The sequence below is a fragment of the Cucurbita moschata genome, unplaced genomic scaffold (genome assembly GCF_002738365.1).
Source record: "Cucurbita moschata cultivar Rifu unplaced genomic scaffold, Cmos_1.0 Cmo_Scf00017, whole genome shotgun sequence".
Classification (NCBI taxonomy): domain Eukaryota; kingdom Viridiplantae; phylum Streptophyta; class Magnoliopsida; order Cucurbitales; family Cucurbitaceae; genus Cucurbita; species Cucurbita moschata.
This window is the reverse complement of record NW_019268533.1, coordinates 438184-460932: the sequence shown is the minus strand read 5'-3', so window position 1 is coordinate 460932 and position 22749 is coordinate 438184. Positions and strand designations below refer to the sequence as shown.

The following is a 22749-nucleotide window of genomic DNA, read 5'->3' as shown; positions in this document are numbered from 1 at the left end:
AAAAAAAAAAAAAAAAAAAAAAAAAAAAAAAAAAAAAAAAAAAAAAAAAAAACAGCCGGTAAGTTTGAAGTTCGAAATTAGACTTGGATTATTTTTGGGGTAATAAGCTTTAGGATCTCACAAAGTCAGTGGGATTCCGATAAACAAATGGATAATGTTCTTGAGAATTGTCAAATCCTAACAAAATTTGACTTTAGTACCATTTAGAAATTGCAAAATGGTCAACAACTAAGAAGTCAAAAAAGGAGTTGTTTTAAGATATTTTGTTGAAGAAAGTTCAGAATCAGCTCTTCTTGTTCAATTTAATTACCTTCCTTCACTTCGTTAGAACCAAATTCAAGGTTTGATCAAGGCTACTTTTCATGACACTATAACCATAAATATACCTGATAATACCATAAGAACAATGCAATGCAACAAAGACATTTAAGCATAAATAAGAATAGAAATGATGATGATGTAATAATAATAGACAAAGAAGGTAAAAGAACTTGAGTGATGGAAAAGTAAACATAACTCAACCAGCTCTACTCAATTTGAATTGGAGGAAGAAGGTAATAATAGCTCATCTACAGAAAAAATTATGCATGATACTTTGGGTAACGTTGAACCCGAGGAAATAGATAAGAAAAGAACAAAAAAAAAGTCCAATATGAAGGTGAGTCTAGGCTCAAATAAATCCAAGGCCAATTAGATTTAATACTATCTTGCACAATATTAGAAAGGCCATGCCCTAATCCTAAGAAACCAAAGAAACCAATAAAAATCATAGATCATTCACCTTATAAATGCATAATTATAATTCCACAAGGTAATTTCAACTTCAAGTTGAAATTCATACAAAACCCTCAAGCAAGCAAGGGAGCTTGTGGCTAGCGCCACGGCTGCACATTTTTTTCCTTTATTTTTCCTTATCTCTCCCAAATTACAAATAGCATTTCGTATACTTTTACATCGAAATCGTGGCAAATAAAAACTTACCATCAACAAGCTTCTATGTAACGTTACATAGAAGCAGATGTCGACATGCACATGGATGCCTTAATGATAGAGGAAAATTATATTGGTGGCTAATGTTAGTCAAGAAACCAACAATTCACACTTCCCAACAGAAACTGGTTATTGTTTAGGCTGCAACAAACTGCCCAACAGAAACTGTTGCATCACAAATAACTTGTTACATTTAAATAAATAAACGTGACATCCCACATCCATTGGGGAGGAGAACGAAGTATTCTTTACAAGGGTCTAAAAACCTCTCCCTAGCTAACGAGTTTTAAAAACCTTAAGGGGAAGCCCGAAAGAGAAAGCCCAAAGAGGACAATATATGCTAGCAGTGGGATTGGACCGGTACAAATGGTATCATAGCCAGACACTGATCAATGTGCCAGCAAGGAGGTTGAGCCCCGAAGGGGGGTGGACAAGAGGCGGTGTGCCAGCAAGGACGTTGGGCCCCGAAAGAGGGTGGATTGGACGGTCCCACATTGATTGGAAAAGGGAACAAGTGTCAGCGAGGATGCTGGGCCCCGAAGGGGGGTGGATTTAGAGATCCCACATTGGTTGGAGAGGAGAACAAAGTATTATTTTATAAAAGTTAGGAAATCTCTCCCTAGTAATGCATTTTAAAAACTTTGAAGGAAAGCCTGAGAGGAAAAGTCCAAACAGGACAATATCTGCCGAGTCTGGCAGACTCAGACTCGCTATTACAAAAAAAGAACCAAAAAATCTGCATAGCTGAATTTGTTTAATGAAATAAAAAAGGTATACATCTAATGGGGTATGAAAGGATTAGCTCGTGCATGTTTCCAGAAAAATGCTTGGCAAAGAGGTAGAATTAGGATTGATGACAGTTGTAAACTCATCATCTTCAGTAATACAGTGGGTTCAATTCAAAATGGGCCTCCCGGGAATAACAGTTAAACGTATATTATAATCAAAACAAAGGTAATAATCCAGAATAAGAAAAGCACTTGGCACTAATTTAAGTTTGGTAGGTTGCTGCTATGTACTTTTCTCTACTGACCTATATCTTATCTCATTGTCCTACCACCTTCTAAGTTGGTTTGATATATATGTTGATCCTATGTTCCCGCCGTATCTACACAAAATATCCTAAGCTATTAAAAATTAAGCCATATATACCTGATGTAAGAAAAGATGCTGCCTCAGCAGAAAAACATAGAACCATTAACATCTTTGTGCAACCGTGGAAGTTCTGGAATTGAAAGACTCCCCGATGAAGTAATGGTTCCTCGTTCAGAAGAGGTTTCAGACAGCTCCTCAAAGTTAATAAACTGGCTCATCTGTGACGCGGCAAGATGCGCATAACATATTGGCGCAGCTGAAAAATGAAAGGAAATGAGATAACAGTTGGATCGGGAAAAGGAATTAAAGATTATGTTGTGAAAAGATTTTTCAAAGAATAAATCACGCATAACTAAATTACCAATTGAAAGTGCAGTCGTACTCCTTTGATACCTGAAGAACATATCAAGATCCGTAAAACGCACTAATAATGACTTGCAGTAGGAAATCTTATGAAGAGCTGGTAAATTTAGAGGAATTGTATACTTACACATATGATAGTGAATGAATAAGATTTTGAAGATCGTCAGGAGAAAAACCTATTTCATCGAGCAGGACATGGTAGTGTGCCGGCCTTGACGTGCCCTGTTATTAATAGAAGAATCAAAATTAGAGAATAAAACAGCAGAACTTAGCTTAGCTACTAGCTAAATGCCTTCACTCATAAAGTACAAACCATAAAATGAATAGAGTTTATCGAAATATTCCAATGCCAACATATTAGAATTACATATTACTAAAAGACTTACAATCATTCCCGCATGAGCACACATGTAGAAGTCGTAATTTTTTGGATGTACAACTTTTGTATCAACAACCGTTCCTACAAAGAGAGAGTATCAATAAACGGGAGTCTAAATGAACAAATAAAAAACCAATAATAGTAACAGACCAGGTGGAACATTTTCAGGGGCACCAGGTTGAAAAAATTTTGTGTGGTGATTTTTTTGCCCTACAATAACCGTGAACTTTGGAACATTGACCTCTCCAAGATGTTGGTAAGCCTGCAGTAAAATGAACATCTCAGTATCTGGTATTAAATTGACAGCTGATCAGAGGGCAACCAAATTCATTAAATGGCTGACGCAATATCTACCACTCAAAAGTGTGCATAGATATGAAAATATTATTACTCAACGAAAGAATACAGATTTAAGAATGAGAAAAAGAATTGGGATCGAATGTTCTATCTTCATTGATATTCACGACCTTTAAATAGGATACAAGATACTAAATAATATCTACCAAGAAAATATAAACTAACTAAATCCTGATAATAAAATAAAATATACTACTATTCAAATTCAACTGATTACGATATCTAAAATATATTTCCTAACTAATATATTCTGGAAGATTACGAATATCATATATTCCATAACTAATTCAAACTAAAATAAGTTGCACTAAATTGTGACAATGGCCATGGTTAAAATTTAAGTTTGCCAATGCCATATAATGACTAAAATTCCATCGATGTTCTTGGAAGCTTTTAACGCACTTTGTAAAAGTTTAGATCACCAAATGAAGCAGTGATCATTTTAAAAAACTGCAGCAAATTTTTCTCCATCAACCAACAAGCATATGATCAGATCCAAAAACAAAAGGAAAGATGGCCAAAACTTGATTAGTTTATGAATACAGTAGACAGGGTAAGTTCAGAGTGATTAAGGAATATTATTATAGGCATAAAGTACCTTGACTATTTGATCCAACTCAATGTTCAAAACTTGATTAAATTGGGATTCACTAACTCCGTCCCTGAGAATAAAATCAAAATCTCAAGGATGGGAGTCAAAGGAACGAAGTGGATGGACATGTGACTATAAACAAACTATTTAACCACCTCAGTCCTACCTAAAGACAATGATCTGAGTTGGCTTGCGGCCGTTGCTAGTTCTATAGAAATCTAAAAGCAATTCCCTGCATTACAGGAGACGAGCATTTAATGAGTAAAATATTTACCACTATTCCTCGAACTTATATGATGGATATTACACAAACTCATGACTTAAAAGTACGATAAATTTAACCAACAAATTCAGGACATCATTCTGAGATTTATGAGTTAGAATTCTAAAATATTTTTAGATTGTGTAAATATAGTATGGTGCAAATGCAACAAATTCAAAAAAAAAAAAATGTCTTCCAGGTGAACAATTGTTGTAGATGAAAAATACCTAATGATACCATCATCATTGCCATCCTCCAGAGGCTTATATAGAGCATCAATCATTTCCACCTTAGGCGACTGGGTCCGTACAGCTGCTCTATACCTTGATATCAAAGGCCAGGATCTGGATCCAACAACCTACAATCCCAAAAGTAAAACCAACCATCAAGCATCTTGCCAAATAAGTTAATATCACACGACAAGAAACAAAAGGTATAGTTACTGCAGCAATTGATGGAACGTCTGATCGTCCAGGAGACCCATGAGACACATCCATTCCCAAGATCAACGTTGGAGTATCTTTTATTAACGGAACACAAGGTGCATGCTCAATAGCCAGCAATGAGTTTATACCTCCCAGCTAAAAGGAAAGCAAAATGCATTAGCAAAAGGAACCTAACACAAAATCATCGACTAAATCAAAACTGCTCAAAAGTTTTTTTTTTTTGAACTTTTACCTTATAATTAATCTTAAGAAGTACATTAGTTATGTACTGATCATTAATTTTAGTTGGGGAAATGCACTGTGTAACAATCCCAAAGTCGCATAGGCACTTCTTCTTCCAAGGTCCTTTCACAATGTAAAGGAAGAGAAAGAATGAATTACTTGAGAACAGCCCAATTAAAAGAATGAAATGAGGGCAAAAATGCAGAGTTAACGGTGCCAAAGTCACATGGACGCTTCTTCCAGGTACCTTTTTAAATGTAAAAGAAGATAAAACAATATGCATGAATGATCAGAATGTGAAGAAAATAATGCACAAGAAGGGGCGGGAAAATTCAGACCATAAATATTCGAATTTTTCTTTTCTGGAAGAACACAAAGAATAAAAGATGGTGCATCTGACACCTTTCCCACCGTCTGTTCAAACATATTCTCAACCCTGTCAACAGGGCTGGCCCTTCTAGAATGCTGGTCTTCCTCGATCAAGGTAATTGGTCTTTCAATATGCTGCAAATATGCATGTAATAGAGTCCAATTAGACAGAAACTACAGTAGAAAGAATTATATGGTCAAAGTATGCAGCATATGCATGTGGAAGAGAAATAGAAAAAAATTATGCAACATAGTGCATGGTCTATAAAACCTACAATGCCTTTATTTCCTCCACAATTTATCAGTTCACGTGATATGTAGCTTAATCACAGCGTGCTGAGAAATTGACCACAATCCAACGGTCAATGCGAGTGGGATTCAGAAGTGTCTGCAAAAGGAAAAAAAATGATACATCATGCATATGTTCTAATATATAACATTTCCTCCTACAGAACTGCATGTAGTTTAGGCTTACCTTGTTATTAAAGTTCCACCGTCCATTACGTGGAATACAATCATCACTTTTACCAACTTCCAACTGAAATCAAAATTGTAGTCATTAAGGCAGAACAAAAGATTGTTGAAATAAGTATGACTCAGAAAATCTCTCTAATCCACCAAAGCATAGGTAAATCTACCTTTGGTGATTCAAGTACACGACCCTCAACCTGTGTGGGTTGTCTATCTATTTTCAGCCCACACTGAGCTAGCACTGGATCCTCATCATATTGATAATTTTTCAAAGCCTGCCAGATAAAATCTTCGTAAATCAATGCTTATTAACAATTAAAATTATACGATTTCAGGTTTGAGAAAAACTTACATCAGTGAGAACTTTTATTTTTTCTTGAGGCTTCTGCCTTGATTTTTCTACCAAAGATGCCCTTTGCATTAAAGACAAAGCTTTTGTGTAGCGTTGAAGTGAAACAAGTGAGCACAACTAGAACTCCCCCAAAAGAAAGAAAGTTAAAAGTCTTCAAAATAAAATCAACATGAAAAATCAATTATTAATTTTAAACATAACAATTTGTTCAAACCTCTAAAGGCAACTAAGCTGGCCGTTTAGGTTTCCCAACATCTAGACATGGCAAATAAGCAGAATATGTCAATTCAATGCCACAATGTCTGACAAAATATTCATAAACAGTAACATCAACCATCTGCCCATCAGCACTGCCATTATTCTTCAGTTTCATGGAAAAACTAGGACAAAAGTAGAGATGGAAGGTCAGAATCTTTCAAGAACAAAAGGTAGCAGAAATTTCCCTTCCAAATTGTTTCGTGCAACAATGACATACAATTGTTGGTTACAAGGTTTTTCACTTAAACCAATGATTTTAGATTCCATGTTCCGATGGCTAGCCTTGACCCTCAAATTCTTTAACATTCTTTTTGCCTGTACATTAGCACAAACAAGAATGAAAGGGATGTAAGAGAGAAAAGAAGTGCAGCACCCAAGTCGAAAACTGAATAAGGTACTTGTCAGTTCTGTACCTTCACCCAATCAATATAACGTGGTTCCCGTACATTCTGATTGGCTATTAGGAAGTCAATCACTGGTCCAGGCTTCAGGATCATTGTGGTAGAAACATCTGTAAAATGATATAAAGGATTTTATATTGATAATGAGTGGCATATAACATGTAAAATCTTATATCAATAAAAAAATAATACATAAAAGTATTACCCATATTCAAAGATAATCCATCCTGAGCCAACCGGAAGCTAGAATGAAATCCTCGTACTCCTGTTACCCCTCCTCCAACATCAGCAAAGTTCCTTGAGTCATCATGAAAGAATGACTGCCTTACCAAAAGACATCCCCTACATTATCAACGGGACTTTGTGAAGATATTAGTTGAAAGACAGAAATATACGTGTGTACATGCATGTACGAATGTATGAGCTAGCTTAGAACACAGTATGACCCAGTTACTGGTTTGCTGCTTGCTGCCTCAGGATAATGTCAAGCACTCTCAATGCATCCTGACTGTGGCCATTATCCACCTCTTCTCCCTTGAGGGCAGTAAAAATGGATTTCATTGGAATTTTTGTAGCAAAGCTTAGCTCAACCTTAAAAGTCTTCGACTGAAAACTACACTTTGACCTCTTTCCAATCCCATTCGGACTCCCACTGCCCCCAGATCTACCAGTTTCTCTGTAACAGAAGTAACTGTAAGTTATAAATGAAAGAACATAAGTATTTGGTTGGAATATGAAATGATACATGGACATACAGTTTTGCATATGATCCCTCTAGCACCACAGTGAACTCAAGCTTGTTTTGTGGCAGAGGACCCACGCAGTAAAGACATTTTTCTCCATCATACGCAAACCTTTTATTAGCAAGTTCAGTAGAATAAGTTTGATAGAGTTTATCCATCAGTTTCCGCCCAATTTCCTTCCCTTCAACAGGCCTGTTATCCTCATAGCAAATTGAAACCTTTAAACCAAAAGCAATAATAAATATAAATATGAAGCCCAAGCGGAGTGGCAGCAAATAAAAGGCAGGTACCAACAAATAACTCTGTTAAAAAAATACATACACTGTATTGATAGAAAATTAAATCTGGAGCATTAACAGATACACCGAAGTGGTTAGTAAGCAAAGGAATGCGTCTCCCTTTGCTTCCTACACCACGTCTACTCATGATCGTATACGTAGGAGGCATTGTTTTTTCTGGCTTTGTATCAGGAGGTACAGGTGGCGTCAGGGGCAAAGGAGAAGCTTCGCTTCTTTTCCCTTGGATGTTAGTAATGTTAATCATCTTTTAAACCAACCAGAAAACCTGGAGCAGCGAACGCACAGGGTTAACAACTTGTAGAGAACATAATGCCCTACACTAAACATACAAGTTTTAAGAACTTGACAACGTTATAACGTCTCAATGTGTCTGAAACAAGTCAATAGAAATAAACAGGAGCTAAAAACAAAAACAGTCTATAACATTACAAGCCGAACAAATTTTAGTGCGTTTCAACGAAATGGAACTTGGCATCGCTAATAATCGAGCTTCATCAGTTGATACAACAACAAAATAACCATAAATAATCCAAAACACTCAACCAGCAAGGGATATCATGCACATGATCCAACAGCTCGTAAGTCCAGTTGAAAAACAATAGAACTATGCAGCTAAACATCATAGACAAGAAGAATCTAGGAACGCAAAACAATCTACTGTAACTCCACAAGCCAAGGAATGACCAAACCAAAAGAAGAAGAAGAAAAACCGTAATCCTGTATTGCATGAAAATGAAGGAAACATCCGTCGCATTCGGAAACAATGCAGCAAAACACACAGTGAAACAACAGCTGAAAATTCTCAACTCGATCGGAACCGCCAAATACAAAGACCAACGACAAAAGAAAAGCGTCAAAGCAAAGTCAAACAAAAAAAAAATGAAAAGGAAGAATGCCATACCAGTAACAGAGAAGACAGAGGAAGCAAAAATTATAAATGAAGAACAGAAACCTCAAGAAAGCGGAGCTCCGTTTAGGGTTTTGAGGGGAGAATTTTGGGGAAGAAGAAGAGCATAATGGTTGTTCTTCTGTACTGCCTGTAGTGGCTTCAAGGTAGACGAAGCGCGCGCGAGGGAAAGGAAAACAGTCTTTATTTTGGAAGGAAACACTTAAATAGCCTTTTTCGATTTTATATTTTCTCCAACGCTGTGCGATGGAGGAGGAATACGTTACTGCCACAATTAAATTATTGATTAAATCGAGTAGAAAGGTCCATATATACTCAAGTCAATTGGGCCTACGGCCCACATAAGCCCAGGTTGAAAGCCCACACCATACCTATGAAAAAATTATATCCATAAAAATATATTTTATTTATATACTCGTGATTTTCAATTTAATTATACAATTTAGATAGTCCTATTGAACAATTCATCTCTACACTTATTTCTTAATTGTGGTAAAGTAAGAGATAATTATTATTATTTGATGAAATAAATAAATAAATAAAATGTTTATTTTTTCGAAATTCAAGGGTGGGAGGGGGCACAAAAGGTAAGTGCTGCCCACTTGGAAGGCTTGGTTTAGGCTTTATTTTAGTGACGTGTCAACTGGCCATTGGAGGGCACCTTCCTAACCACTTGTTTAGGTGTCAGCCCACTAGCGAGCACGTGGCCCCATTAGCAACAGATAAAAATATATATATTGAAAATCAAAACTATAGGCTAATAATTGAATTAATTTAAATTATTAACTTTTTAAAAGTAATTTTCAAAAGTAAAACGAACAAAATTCTACCATGGTTACACGTAAATTAATTTAAACCATTTATTGGTACTATCTTTGAGAACCGTCTATATATGACTTACTTAAATACAAAATTAATAAAAGGGTTGGTTTTCAAATAAAATCCCGTTAAACTTTTAAATTGATATAATATATATATATATATATTTTAATAAAATTTAAAATTGATATAATTCAAAGAGTAAGAATATAATTAAAACAATAATCATATGATACAACTAATCTCATCATTAAAGGCAAAACATGATACAGCAAACCCCACCATAGAAAAAAAAAAGTATTTTCTACACATTATTTCCTAAATAAACAAATTAAATTGCTATTATCTAATATTATAATTAATAGTCAAGTTTATCATTTATTGTTTTATTTATAAGCCCAACCTTCAATAGTTATTAAGTCATATTCAATAAATTATTAGATAATAATTGAACTATATTTATTAAAAAAATAATTCACAATAATACACATACAAAACTAAATATTTTTTTTATAGATAATTAATAGAAATTAATGGTTTAGGTAAATACTATATTACACTAAAATATAAAAAATAATTAGCTAAAGTTGTTTATAAATACTTTTTCGCTATATTTATCATTTTTTAATATTATTTTTTAAAAATCATAATAAAACGTGGAAATTGAATAAAATATTTTCATATAATTCGACTAATTTTAAAAAAGATAATTATAATTGAAAGTTGGAAGGTAACGTGCATAAATTAAAATAAAAAAGAAATCAACTTTAATAATTTGATACGTTAATATTCGACATGTATAATCAGTATACTTTCAAGGTCGAAGGAGGATCAAACCATATTAAACATAATTATTGAACTTATAATATTAATGACTCTTAAATTATTATTGGTTATTCAAAATTTAATCACTAATCAGATTTAATATTAATAATATTCTCATAAAATTTAAATATCAAACAATTTACGTATGAAATTCATCCTTAAAATCAGTTATAAACGCTAGATATTCTCAATAGTTAAAAAACTAGAGTCAGGTAAATTGTATTGTAACCGTATTTTGATTTGACAAAAAAAGAGGTCAACCCGAACTAAATTCTTAGATTTTAAAAAATTTAACTTAATCTAAACAGAAAAAATAAAATCTAACCTCACTCAACTTTTACGGTTTTGAATTGAATACGTACAATTTTTTTAATTCTATTAATTTTAATAATATAATGTATGATTAAATTCAGTTTCTACTTATTATTATTATTTAATATATATATATATATATTTTTTAATTACTATTTAAAATGAATATCGATAGTTAAAGTGCGCATTAAAACTGCATAGCTATGATCGGATAAGAGGGGGGAAAGGGAACGATGGAGGGCATTCTGGTACTTTCCGGGATTACTTCGTGTAGCTCTTATCCAAAATAAATGATAATAATAATAATAAACCAAAGCAAGAAAACGGACCCAAGCGAATCTCGCAGAGCAGAGAGAGGAGGAGGAAGAAGAAGAAGGAAGACTGAATCGGGAAACCGTTAGAGGAAAGAGCAAGAGATCTCTCTCACAGAGATGGAGCGCCGGCAGCGGCGGTAACAGTTCTTTCAGTGGAGGTGGTAGCTTAAATAATCAAGAACCTGCGAAGACTCCTCTGCATTTTGTCTCCTATCTTCGAAAACCTCTTGCAACATCCTCTTGATTTGGTTTCCTTTTTACCTAAACATTCCGTCCTCTTCATTATTCATCCATGCGGCGAGGTAGAGATATGGATCCGTTGATGGCGGCAGAGACGGTCCAAGAACCTGATAAAGAAGTGCGATTCAGAGGCGTCCGGAAGCGTCCATGGGGACGATACGCCGCCGAGATTAGAGATCCCTGGAAGAAGACTCGAGTTTGGCTTGGCACCTTCGATACGGCGGAGGATGCTGCTAGAGCTTACGATGAGGCTGCTCTCTCTCTCCGGGGACCGAAGGCGAAAACGAACTTCCCGTTGCATCCATCTACTATCTCTGTTCATCAGAAAATTCCGTTCTCGCAGGAGTTTCATGATTCCGCAGGACTCTGCAAGATTAGTGACATTCCAGTCAATAGACCTACATCGAGTAGCCTGAGCTCCACCGTGGAGTCTTTTAGCGGGCCGCGGGTTTCGATTCCAGCTCCATTGGTTCCGAAAATCTGCCGGCAGTCCCTGCCGCTGGTCTCGCCCGACGATTGCCATAGCGACTGTGATTCGTCGTCCTCGGTTGTTGATGATAGTGAGGAATATGCTCACACGTCGTCAATTCGCAGAGTTTTGCCGTTCGATCTGAATCTACCTCCTCCACTGCCGCCGCTGCACGACGTCGATTTATCCGGTGATGATCTTCATGCTACTGCCCTGTGCTTTTGATAATATTCTGCTTCTCGATTACAATACCAAATGGTTCATTCTTCTCCCACGCCCTTCCGTTATCTATCTAATTTTCCTATCGATTGAGCAGAACTTAAATGGAAACTGTCTCAACATGCTTATTGAATGAGAAAATTTGCTTCTCTACTTGTTAATTTCGTAGTTCATGGTGTAGATTAGCAGCTGAATTTTACCAACCCAAGACCTCTGAATCTTGGCTGTATCTCTTTGTTGTTAAAGAAAAGGGAAGAAATCCATGGATATTGCAAGGGTTCTGCACGTTAATCTCTCCAATCCCATTCATCTTGTTCTGAAAGTGCATCTCACTTCACCATGTTCAATCAATTCAAAGGAAACAATAGCGTGATTCAGTCTTCACAGTATTAGCATTAGGATTCATGTTCATCTCTATTTGGGAATTTTACAGAAATCAAGTTTCTCTCAAACCAAACCCCCTTGGATTCTCTTGTTCTATGACATTTCTGTAGTTCCCTCATCTTTCTCTCTCACCTGATTTTTCTCCATGGGGTTATTGCTTCTCGTACACATAATTATGATATTCGTAGTCAACTTTTTTCATTTTTCTGCAAATGTTAGCTGCATTAGTTCATCATTTCATATTCAATCTTCACCATAAATCATATGCCATATTAGGCATGCTACCACTGATGGAACTGGATTCAAATACTCACAACTTTTCAGATTTCTTGAAAAAAGTATATCAGAATTCAGAAGCAAGCTGGTTTAGTGGATTTTGAGTCCAATTCAATCTGTTCTACAGATGGGGTTGCTCAGAGCTAAAGCCGCCCAAAAAGCAGGAGAATATGGTACTTTAGCTTATCGTGTTTTTGTTCACCTTTTGAATTTGGGTTGGAAAATTATTCCATGTTGACTGTTTTTTGAGCGTTTAGATTTTAATTTCTTCCCATTCTCAAAATTGCTTCTTAATTCCTCATCTTATCAATTCTGTTTTGGAAGGATTATGGTCCTTCATGACCAAAGTCTAAAGTCTAGATGGATTCATGATTATGCTTAGAAATTTATTTGACTATTATAGAATCGTTTCCATGATCACTTTTTCTTGTAATAATTAATATACTTCCGCTTCTGAAATTCAAAATTCAAATTGGATCATATTGCCTTTTATAAAGGAAGCATCTAGGGGAAGAAGTTATTATCTCTTAATATCATTATCCTTTTTAGCCAAAGAAAATATGATTTAATTTATTTATTATTATTATTATTATTATTTTGTCTCTTTTAATTAGGTTGGTTGGTCTGTAATTAAAATAGAATATTAGGTAGGTTTAAACATTTTAATCATAATTGACATATATTTCTTCATTTGAGATACAAGACCAACTTGTCAACTTTCTTGTATTGCTATTTGCTAGTTTCGATTAATTGTCTCTTTTATAGTAATTTAATATCAATAAATGTATTTTAATTATAGAGCAGATTGAACAAAATTGTGTGCGAAAAATGTGTCTTTAATTTTAAATAATTTTTATACATTTTTTAAAAACCCTCTTTCCTCAGTGGTGGTGTTCTATATATTATCATTTAGTTTTTAAAATATTTATTTTAGTGTATCCTATTCCATTTAAACTTTTTAATTAAGAATACTAATATAAATGAGTTGAGTTATACTCAATATTATATATATTTAACTTTATACTAATATATAACATATAGTACAAGCTTATTCTATTTGATACATAGAAGTATGCTAGAAGGGAAAGTTCATACTATGCTAGAGGGGTGGTCATGAGAATAACAAAATGTTTTGAAAACTTATTCAAACAATAGAATTATTTTGTTAAACGATAGACAACATATCTTGAAAAGTTTCATAAAACTTTATGGATCAAATACAACTTTTCAAAAGAAAAGTTTCTACCGTTTGAACAAATTCATCCTTTTGTGTGAACAAGTTTCAAAACCTCCAAAATTTTAAATTTGATAAACAAGGTAATTAAAGAAACTGTGAAAGTACGCTCTTGACCACATACCCAGAGACGATTTGGTTGGTTTTTTGAGTTGGATGAAATGAGTCCCAAAATATGTACTTGTTTGCATCTGTGCAAGTGAATAAGCTGTTCCGATTGCAAGCATAGCCCATCTCAAATATCCCCGTTGCACAGCATGCTGTCGATGTCACATCAAAACCTATCATGAAGAAAGAAAATTTGATAATTTAAGAACAAACCATTTTTTGCTCGTAACCTATCAATTTAAGTTTATTACCGTAAAGAGAGGGCTTTTTGATCGCTTGCAAGAGAACGTCATACGGGTTCGAAAACACCAACTCGATGTCGGGAAGGTCCTTGTTGAGTTTCACAGTCAAAGCCTCGAGTTTCTTGTTGAAATCCACAGCCAGATTGTTGTAACTCTCCATACAGTCATTGCTTCCAAAAACGTTTCTTGTTCTCTCCAACGGCAAGCACCCCATCGGCGGTAGCCCGCCGAGGGAGATTTTCCGAGCGCCGAGGCCGTGGAGCTTCTCAATAAACCCACCCGCGATTCCGATGAGAAAGTCCTGGTACTGTTGAATGTTGTATTGGGATGAACGGCCTGGCATTGTGTAGTAATTCTCCAAGAAATCATTGGTTCCTAAGCTCATCACATATAGAGCTTCTTTTATTGTTTCGTTTGCTGTGGCTGAGCCTTGATATGCTATCAGCTTTGCTTGATACTCCTTGTAGTACTCAAGTTGCTTCCATAATGGTATCACAGACTGCATACGATGTATCGTTAATCTTTCGGTTGACATGTCTAAGTATTGTCTTTTCAGATTTAATTCAGACAAATATCTCAATCATTGTCACGTCATGTTAGATCGGTGTTACATAGCAATATTTAAGAAGAACAAAAATATTTCGAGTCCAAAATTACCAAAACGTCAGAAGTGGCATTGTCATAGCCAGTTCCAGCCGAAGCAAAAGTGACACCAGAGGCAAAATCCGAGATGTTATAAGCAGGATCCAAGTAAGCGGGCACCGTCGGCTTCAGCCCGAAAGCCTCAGAAATGAAGTCGGTCGGAATTCTCCCATTGGAAAATCTTCCGGTTGCCTTCCCACCAACAAAATCCCGACCATACGGCAAGAAGTTACTTCTTGCAATGGTGGGAATGAAGTTGTTATTTCCAGCATCAACCGAGGAGTCACCGAAGACGATGATCGCCGAAACCTTTGCTTCGGTTATCGTCCTCGGAGACGAAAGGAGGAGGGAGACAATAAGAAGAAGACATAAGAAAGCCATGTGAGGCATAACTTCGGTTGTGATTCTTGGTGGATCAAAAAGCAGGGTGTTGTTGAAAGAGAAGAGGAGAGCTATGGGGTGAATAAATATTGTTGTTGGGTTTGGAGGGGAAATAAATGAGAGATTGAACTCAAACTATTAAGTGTGGAGAAGTTGTTGGGGGAAGTTTTAATTTTTTGCTAACAAACATTAAATGGAAACCATACTCAACCTAACCACGGCTCGGTTCGGTTCCTCGAGTTACACTGTATGTTTAGCTTATAAATTAGGGTTTTCAAACAAAATTTTAATTCGGTTTAGTATCGAGTAGGTTTGTTTGTGTTTTAAGAAGTTGAATATTTAGATTGATATTGGACAAGACTATTAAAACGATGATCGTTAACATTGGAGGATAACCATTTCAGAAGTTTTATCCGGTGATGCTTAGGGCCTCTATGACATCGTTAGAAAACTTAAATCAAGTGTCCTTTTTCAAATCTCCGACCAAAACCAAAAAGACAACAATCTCGAATTTTAAGGACAAAATCTTTTTATTATTGTACCAAGATGGGTGAGTCATTATTAACTTTAAATCATAAGATTCATCGATTCAAACTTGTTGATGTAGTTGAATAAGCTTATAGTCATATCGACGTTCTTATGTACACCGAGCATTTGTAACGATCCAGATCCACTGCTAACAAATATTGTCCTCTTTGGGCTTTCCCTTTCGGGTTGCTAGGGGAATTTCCACACCCTTATAAATGGTGGTTTGTTTTCCTCCCCAACCAATGTGGGACATCACAATCCACCCCCTTCGGGGCCCAACGTCCTTGCAGGCACACAGCGAGAAGGGCTGGCACATCGTCCGGTGTTTAGCTCTGATACCATTACAATGCTACAAACATTGTTTTTTTCGACAAAAACAATTATTTTGTTACCTAAATTTGTATGGTCAATTAGTTGGCTCGTGGCATTAATTGCAACGTGTAATTAAATTAAAACATTTTTTTTAAAGTGTTGAAATTAAAACTGATAAAGAGAGATCACCAAAAAATAAAAAATAAAAAATAAAATTGTAGGAAAATGATGATTTAATGAAGTAGGCACATTTTAACTCTCCTTCCCAACTACCTCAGCCTCAGACGACACGTCGTAATGAACAAAAGAGGAAATGTGGGGGGTTAATTTATTGATGTGGTTGGATTGGAACCGCCCATGAAAACGACAATATCATGAGTGTCGGATGTGAACAGAAAAGGAGGTGGAGATGGGCTTCCTTTATTACGCCCTCTTTATACCACATACTATACTATATATTCATTTATATTTTATATATAAAAAAAATTATCTGTATTTACGTATACATAAATATTTTTTAAAATAAGATTAAAATACATTTTTATTAATTTATTAATAAATAAAACTAGTAAATGGGCCTTGGGGAATATCCCGTAGGGGCCATTGGGCCTGGATATTCCCCAACGTTTAGGACAGGGGGCCTTTTTGGAGGGATCGTAGCTTTTATTATTGGCCTACAATTTACGGCCATTTAATTTAATGAGTGTTCTATTATTATTCAATTTTTTGGAATATTTTTAAAAACTCAATTAAATGCAAATTAGCTTCAAATATTTTCCTAAAATTTTATACTATTTTTTAAATTTATAACAATTCTAAAGTTATGATTTGAGTCGAAAAGAATATGTAGTGCATTGTGAGTAGAACTTACGACGATGTCGGAGTGGAGGCGAAATCAGGTATGAAGTTAGGCGGAGCTTGGCCATGAGATAACCTTCCGGTGGGTCGTCGGGCGGGGAAGTCACGTGCATAGGGCTTAGAGTCCACAAACGAGTCTCCAACGACAATAAGGGGTGGAAGGTTAGAGCTCCAACTTTGGCTGCCAGTGTGAAGATTGAGAAGAAGAATAAGGAGATCTATAAGAGAGAGAGCTATGCATTTTGGTGGGAATTTAATGAACATTTCGATGGGGTTGGTCCAACAAATCTTCTTGCAAAATTAAAACAAATACTAACTTTATATTAATTTTGAATTTAAACTAAGAATAGGAGCTAACGGTGGTCGGGACGAGATTATATTTCTTGTTCGTCCTCAACCTAGCTCCACTCAAATCTCCGACCTATAGAGCTGAAAGAGATTTCTCCCCATTAGTTAAATGGGGTTGGGACGAGATTATATTTCGATTATATTTCTCGTCCTCGTCCTCATCCTATCTCCACTCAAATTTGGAAGAGATTTCTAGCCATTAGCTAAATGGGGTTGGAATGAGATTCATCCCCGTCCTCATCCTATCTCCACTCAAATTTAAAAGAGGACTAGCCATTAGCTAAATGGGGTTGGGATGAGATTCATCCCCATTCTCATCCTATCTCCACTCAGATCTCCGACCCATAGAGCTCAGCCTCGTCCCACTCAAAGCTCCGATACTCACTCAAATCTCCGATTCATAGAGCAGGAAGGGAGTTGTTTTTGTCTCCGGCCTCAGCCCGACCACCCCCACTCAAATCTCCATTCTAGTTCCTCCAATAATCTAGGAAGGAGTTGCCTAAAAAACAAACTCTACCTAAAAATGAGAGTAAATGGGTCGAATTTTAAGCCTAAAGACCACTTCTTAAACACACCCATAATAGCAAATCAATGAAATAAGAGAAATTAGAAGAAAAAATAAAAGAACCAAGTGTTTATAAATCTCATCTCCTACTTGAAATCCCCATCTTAAAACCCATTCAACACCAAAAACGGGGGAAAAAATGATGATGGGAATTTCGAAAGGGCTGTCATTTATGTGCCTCCTCGCCATCTTCATTTCCTTACTATTCATCAAACTCGCCCACGCCGATCCCCACCACTTCGGCATCCACGCCATCGGCCACGCCGTCGAACCATTCTGTCCGGGGGGCTACTCCGACAGAGGGGACCACTGCAACCACATCGGCCGCATCACCTCCGTGAACTACGGCGAGGATGACGACGACGACGATTTTGACGACACGTACAAAGTATTGGGCAAGCTTTCGATGGCGATGTCGGTGTCGGAGTCGACGGAGGACGCTGAAAAAGAGGCGGTGGGCTTAGAGCTTGAAGGCATTTCACCTGAAGAACAGTTATCCGATAAAGTCACTGTCTTGGGGCATTGATTTATTATTGTTTAAACTTCATTAATCATTTCCATAATTACCTTCCTTTTTATTTACTTTTAATGCCATGTATGATTTATTATTGGTACAAAGGTTGCAACTTTATGACCCGAATTATTTGGACTCTGCCTATATAAATCTTTGTTCTTGTTACAAGAAAATAAAAGTCCTTATTAAATTTTATTATGTCTCGACTATGCTCTTAAATAGATGCTAGCAATTATCGCTCGCTTGCTAGCAATTATCGCTCTGCACGGCTACCTAGCGTTTACCTTGAACCCTTAATCACGGCGAGGGGATTGTGTTCTGCAAGAAAATTTTGAAGTTTGTGATAAAAATGGAAGCTTTAGACCAATGAATGAAAAGTCAAAAGAAAAACAGTCCCAAACATGGCACAATAAAAGTAGGGAAGGCGTGCAAAGCTTTAGGGGAGAAAGACGACATTGCGTGTATGGCTGCAAATGAAAGAACAATCTCAGAGAACAGAACAGAGCATAAACGAACAAAACGAGTTGAGTTGAGCTGAACTGAACTTAGAGTGGCAAAAGAAATTGATGTCTGTAGATTCTGATAAAGTACTTCAAACAACAGTTGCGAGTCAAACGAATAACATTGAAACGTACCCATCATAGCAAAAAGACAACAACAAAACAATCACCTGAAATGAAAGGGAAACAGAGAGAGACAGAGAATAGATAAAGCTGCTGATATAATTATGACATCGTATATGATTAGTAATGAGTCGACAATATCTCACTGTACTTGCACGTACAAACCCATTATACAAACCCAAAGTTTCCCACTTTTCTTTTCTTCACTCCTCAAATTCAGTAAGGCTCAGCTCAACTCACAACACAAACTTGTTTTGCAGTTTTTTTGTTCTTTTTTTAAAAGAAAAACCTAAAAGGATGGATCTTGCAAAACTACTAAGATGGTTTGATTTGAGAGTTTTAAGCATTACCCATTTGGATGTGGCTGCTGGTTGATCTGTGGATTAGCGGCGAAACTGTTTTGAGTCTGCCCAGCACCGAATGTAAACTCGTGGGACGGTACATCTACGGTTGGGCGGGTAAAGATCGAAGTTGCAGCAATGGTGTTGAATGGTGTTGTAGGAACTGGGTCGCTGGTCTTTGGGAAGTTGAAGCCAAAAGAAGGCAGACCAACAGGAGGGAAGACTGGAAGGGTGTTTTGGGATGATCCAAAAACCTTCTGCTCATACTCTTGCAGCTGCTGATAGATAGCTATTTTAACACACCAAAAATGTTACTCAGACTATATTCTTTGCTGATAAAAACATTTCCAAATAGAACAGACAACATTAGAATGCAAAGCTAACGTCGAAGCTGAATTATAAAGCCCGAACCCACCACTAGCAGATATTGTCATTTTTGGGCTTTCCTTCCAGGCTTGCCCTCAAAGTTTTTAAAACGCGTATGCTAGGGAGAGGTTTTCACACCCTTGTAAGGAATGCTTCGTTCATCTCTCCAACCAATGTGGGATCTCATAATCCACCCCCCTTGGGGTTCCAGCGTCATCGCTGGCACACCGCTCGGTGTCTGACTCTGATACCATTTGTAACGGCTCAAGCCTACCTCTAACAGATATTGTCTTTTTTGGGCTTTCCCTGAAGGTTTTAAAACGCATCTATTAGGGAGAGGTTTTCACACCCTTGTAAGGAATGCTTCGTTCATCTTTCTAACAAACGTGGGATCCCACAAAATAACACAAGCAGATGCAGTGCAGGCCCCTGTGATAAACAAACCTAAAGAAATAGCTATACAATTTCAATCCATTTGGTGAAGTATATATATATATATATATATATATATATATATTCACGAAAAATGTGCACTTCATAGTTAGTAGTAGTGTAGGGGTAACAGCTCAAGCCTACCGCAAGCAGATATTGTCTTCTTTGGCCCGTTACGTATCGTCGTCAGCCTCACGGTTTTAAAATGGATCTGTTAGGGAGAGGTTTCCACACCCTTATAAGAATGTTTCGTTCTCCTCTCCAACCGACGTGGGATCTCATAGAAATACTGTATTTTCTTATTTGAAAAGCAGACCAAGGAATGGATAATGTGTCGTAGACATACGTTCAGTTAAGTCGACGGATGGCCTCCGCTCTTTAACCCACTGATAACTCTGAGCAAGTCTCCAACCTTTGCATTTCATCAAGAACGCTATTACAATAGCTGGAGACCTATGATCAATCAGTGTAATCTATTAGTGAGGACAGTTATGCATATCCTAAACTTATGTCGTCTGGGTACATTATACAATTGCAGAGTTCCAGTTTATCTAAGAATAAGTTCAAACCTGTTTTTTCCTGACATGCAGTGCACCAGAACACGAGCCTTGTCCCTTTCACATTGCTCTGCACGTCACAAGCAACATCGGGCACGTTAGACTTCTCGAATCAGTGAATTATAGAAGCCTAACGACATGTTTTTAACTGAAAGCCATTTTTATTCGGTCAACGGGTAATCTAATATTGCATTAAGCAAAAACCTATAAGACAGCTGTAACAGCTCAAACCTAAGCCCACCGCTAGCAGATACTGTTCTATTTGGGTTTTCCTTTCCAGACTTCTCCTCAAGGTTTTAAAACGCATCTACTAGGGACAAGTTTCCACACCCTTATAAAGAATGATGCTTCATTCCCCTCTCCAACCGACATGGGATCTCACAATCCACCCCCCTTCGGGACTCAACGTCTTCGTTGACACTCTTTCTCCTCTCCAACTGATGTGAGATCTCATAATTCATCCCCCTTCGGAACCCAGCGTCTTCGTTGGCACTCGTTCCCATCTCCAATCGACATGGGACCCTCCAATCCACCCCCTTCAGGACTTAGCCTCCTTGCTAGACATTCGCTCAGTGTCTTGCTCTGATACCATTTATAACAGCCCAAACCCACCGCTAGCTAATATTGTCCTCTTTCTTCTTCCGGGCTTCCCCTCAAGATTTTAGAACACATCTGCTAAGAGGAGAGGTTTCCACACCCTTATAAAGAATGTTTCGTTCCCCTCCCCTCTCCCACCGACCCACCGACCGATGTGGGATCTCACAAAGCTATAGGAGGACTCTTTTCTACATCTATCTTCTTATACCAAAAAAGTCACATTTGAAATGAAAAACACTGCAACACATGGACTAACCCAACAAATGAATCAGCAGATACAGTTCATTTTGGAGAAGATAAAGAAAACCCACCTAGGAATTCAACTGCATCATCAAAAGGTAAAGTCTTATCATATTGGAGGCAGTGATAAGTGAAGGAGTTCTTGTAGAGATTTTGACAATCAGGCACAGTCTGCAAACAATATTAACATATATATAAAACCTTTGTCATTGCACTGTTGAACTCTATCCAATGCAAACTATCAAAGAATTTTTTACAGGAACCCTTCCATCCGACCAGAATCGATGCCATACAAGATAATCTATACCATGAAGCTGAAACAGAGAAGAACAGATGAACCAGAAAGCCACAGCCCAACAAAAGATCCAATCAGACAAGAACAGTAACAAGCAAACTAAGAGATGATTGTCGCTCCAACACTCAAACCACGCAGATTTTTCTTCATGAAATAGAACAATCTAAAACACTAAAATCTAACGACACAGAGAATGAAGAAATTAAACATACATTAAGAACGCGGGAGATTCCTTGAGTCTTCAAAAGTTCAGAGCGGGAAGCGTTATCATAGCTTCCCAGATAAAGAAACTCCGGCAAAATCTCTGAAGGAAACGCGGCAAATTGCAACGAAGTTTTCTCCGATGTAGCGGGAACCCGATGGCCACAAATCCCACAGACTTCCCCTTCTTCGTATTTATGATAATGGCCACAAACCCCACAAGGGTTCTCTCTTTCCCTCTTCCTCATAGCCTAAAACCGCGATTGAGCGATGACCCAGATGAGAAAACCTTCTGAATCGCCAAAACAGACACCACGGGCGATGAAACAGAACGGCCCCAAATTAGAATATAATCAGAATCGGACTAAACAAGAAGGGAATCAATCCAAAAACTATAGAGAAAAAGAAAATGGGTTCAAGGAAGAGTTCTTGGTGGGGAAAGCGCTGCTCAAACAACAGAGAGAGGCGCCGATGCAGAAGGGCGTTACCACGAAGGTTCTTCGATTAGATTGCGTGCGGTGGAGTTTTTGAATTTGGCTGGGGTGGTGTCTGTGCTCTGCTTCTGACAACGTGGGTCTGGTAACGAAAAGCCAAAGGGATCAACAGCTAAAACGCAGGATTTCTTCCAGATTTCTTCAAGATTCCCCAGATGGGTCGTGTTGGACATGTGATAAGTCGATCCAAACTTATAATATCATTCACAGATTTCAATCAATTTCCCTAATGTTTCTGATAATAATCGTAATCAATTTAGTAGTTGAGCTAAATTTGAAAACTCACTATTTTAATACAACCATTTAAAGAAATAATGCCGTTTAGTCATTATGTTCTTTAAATCAAACAATTTAATATTTACATGATAGTAAAATTGTCTTTTTTGCCTGTGAGGTTATCCAACTTTACGAGTAATGAGTTACCAATCATGTTGTGTACTTGGTTGTCTTGCAGGTGCATTAATGTGTAGTTTGGACGGGGGACTTTGTGTACCGAAAATGCAGCTC

General features: G+C 37.0%; 4 protein-coding genes across 5 annotated transcripts; 1 reads left to right on the top strand and 3 right to left on the bottom strand.

Moving 5' to 3' along the window:
- Positions 1-1817: 1817 nt before the first annotated feature.
- Positions 1818-8751, bottom strand: LOC111454846 (protein argonaute 16-like). The gene is given in 24 exon segments (XM_023096319.1): positions 1818-2341; positions 2447-2478; positions 2576-2670; positions 2835-2908; positions 2978-3089; positions 3783-3846; positions 3943-4008; positions 4266-4396; positions 4482-4619; positions 4717-4829; positions 5045-5210; positions 5351-5400; positions 5403-5463; positions 5551-5613; positions 5714-5821; positions 5899-6015; positions 6113-6278; positions 6374-6471; positions 6570-6667; positions 6763-6899; positions 7012-7233; positions 7313-7518; positions 7622-7864; positions 8501-8751. Coding segments are annotated over 23 exon segments (2715 nt in total). The 5' UTR covers positions 7844-7864; positions 8501-8751; the 3' UTR covers positions 1818-2165.
- A 2012-nt stretch (positions 8752-10763) lies between these two features.
- On the top strand, positions 10764-12051 carry LOC111455566 (ethylene-responsive transcription factor 3-like). The gene has a single exon (XM_023097278.1). It carries the CDS (start codon positions 11069-11071, stop codon positions 11708-11710), a length of 642 nt encoding a protein of 213 aa, XP_022953046.1. The 5' UTR covers positions 10764-11068; the 3' UTR covers positions 11711-12051.
- A 1351-nt stretch (positions 12052-13402) lies between these two features.
- LOC111454860 (GDSL esterase/lipase At2g04570-like) lies at positions 13403-15244 on the bottom strand. Its single transcript, XM_023096331.1, has 3 exons — positions 14606-15244; positions 13958-14447; positions 13403-13879 (listed from the first exon to the last, which is right to left on the bottom strand). Exons 1-3 carry the CDS (start codon positions 14978-14980, stop codon positions 13686-13688), a joined length of 1059 nt encoding a protein of 352 aa, XP_022952099.1. The 5' UTR covers positions 14981-15244; the 3' UTR covers positions 13403-13685.
- Positions 15245-18649: 3405 nt separating this feature from the next.
- LOC111455422 (protein-tyrosine-phosphatase IBR5-like) lies at positions 18650-22478 on the bottom strand. Of its 2 annotated transcripts, XM_023097088.1 has the most exons (6): positions 22237-22478; positions 21760-22040; positions 21324-21423; positions 20428-20485; positions 20205-20311; positions 18650-19349 (listed from the first exon to the last, which is right to left on the bottom strand). In XM_023097088.1, the coding sequence occupies exons 2-6, from the start codon at positions 21994-21996 to the stop codon at positions 19066-19068; spliced, it is 786 nt and encodes a 261-aa protein (XP_022952856.1). In that variant the 5' UTR covers positions 21997-22040; positions 22237-22478; the 3' UTR covers positions 18650-19065. The 2 variants fall into 2 exon arrangements, with proteins under 2 accessions (XP_022952856.1, XP_022952855.1); XM_023097087.1 differs by having other exon boundaries at positions 21760-22478.
- Positions 22479-22749: the final 271 nt, after the last annotated feature.

Excerpts from the sequence above, each read along its gene's own strand:
- LOC111455422 (XM_023097087.1), bottom strand. The coding sequence starts at position 21,996 with ATGAGGAAGAGGGAAAGAGAGAACCCTTGTGGGGTTTGTGGCCATTAT. Across the intron at positions 20,486-21,323 it reads TGATGCAGTTGAATTCCTAG|AGCAATGTGAAAGGGACAAG; the intron begins GTGGGTTTTCTT and ends TGTGACGTGCAG. Across the intron at positions 20,312-20,427 it reads TGCATGTCAGGAAAAAACAG|GTCTCCAGCTATTGTAATAG; the intron begins GTTTGAACTTAT and ends GATTGATCATAG.
- LOC111455566 (XM_023097278.1), top strand. The coding sequence starts at position 11,069 with ATGCGGCGAGGTAGAGATATGGATCCGTTGATGGCGGCAGAGACGGTC.
- LOC111454860 (XM_023096331.1), bottom strand. The coding sequence starts at position 14,980 with ATGCCTCACATGGCTTTCTTATGTCTTCTTCTTATTGTCTCCCTCCTC. Across the intron at positions 14,448-14,605 it reads ATGCCACTTCTGACGTTTTG|TCTGTGATACCATTATGGAA; the intron begins GTAATTTTGGAC and ends CATCGTATGCAG. Across the intron at positions 13,880-13,957 it reads CAAAAAGCCCTCTCTTTACG|GTTTTGATGTGACATCGACA; the intron begins GTAATAAACTTA and ends TCTTCATGATAG.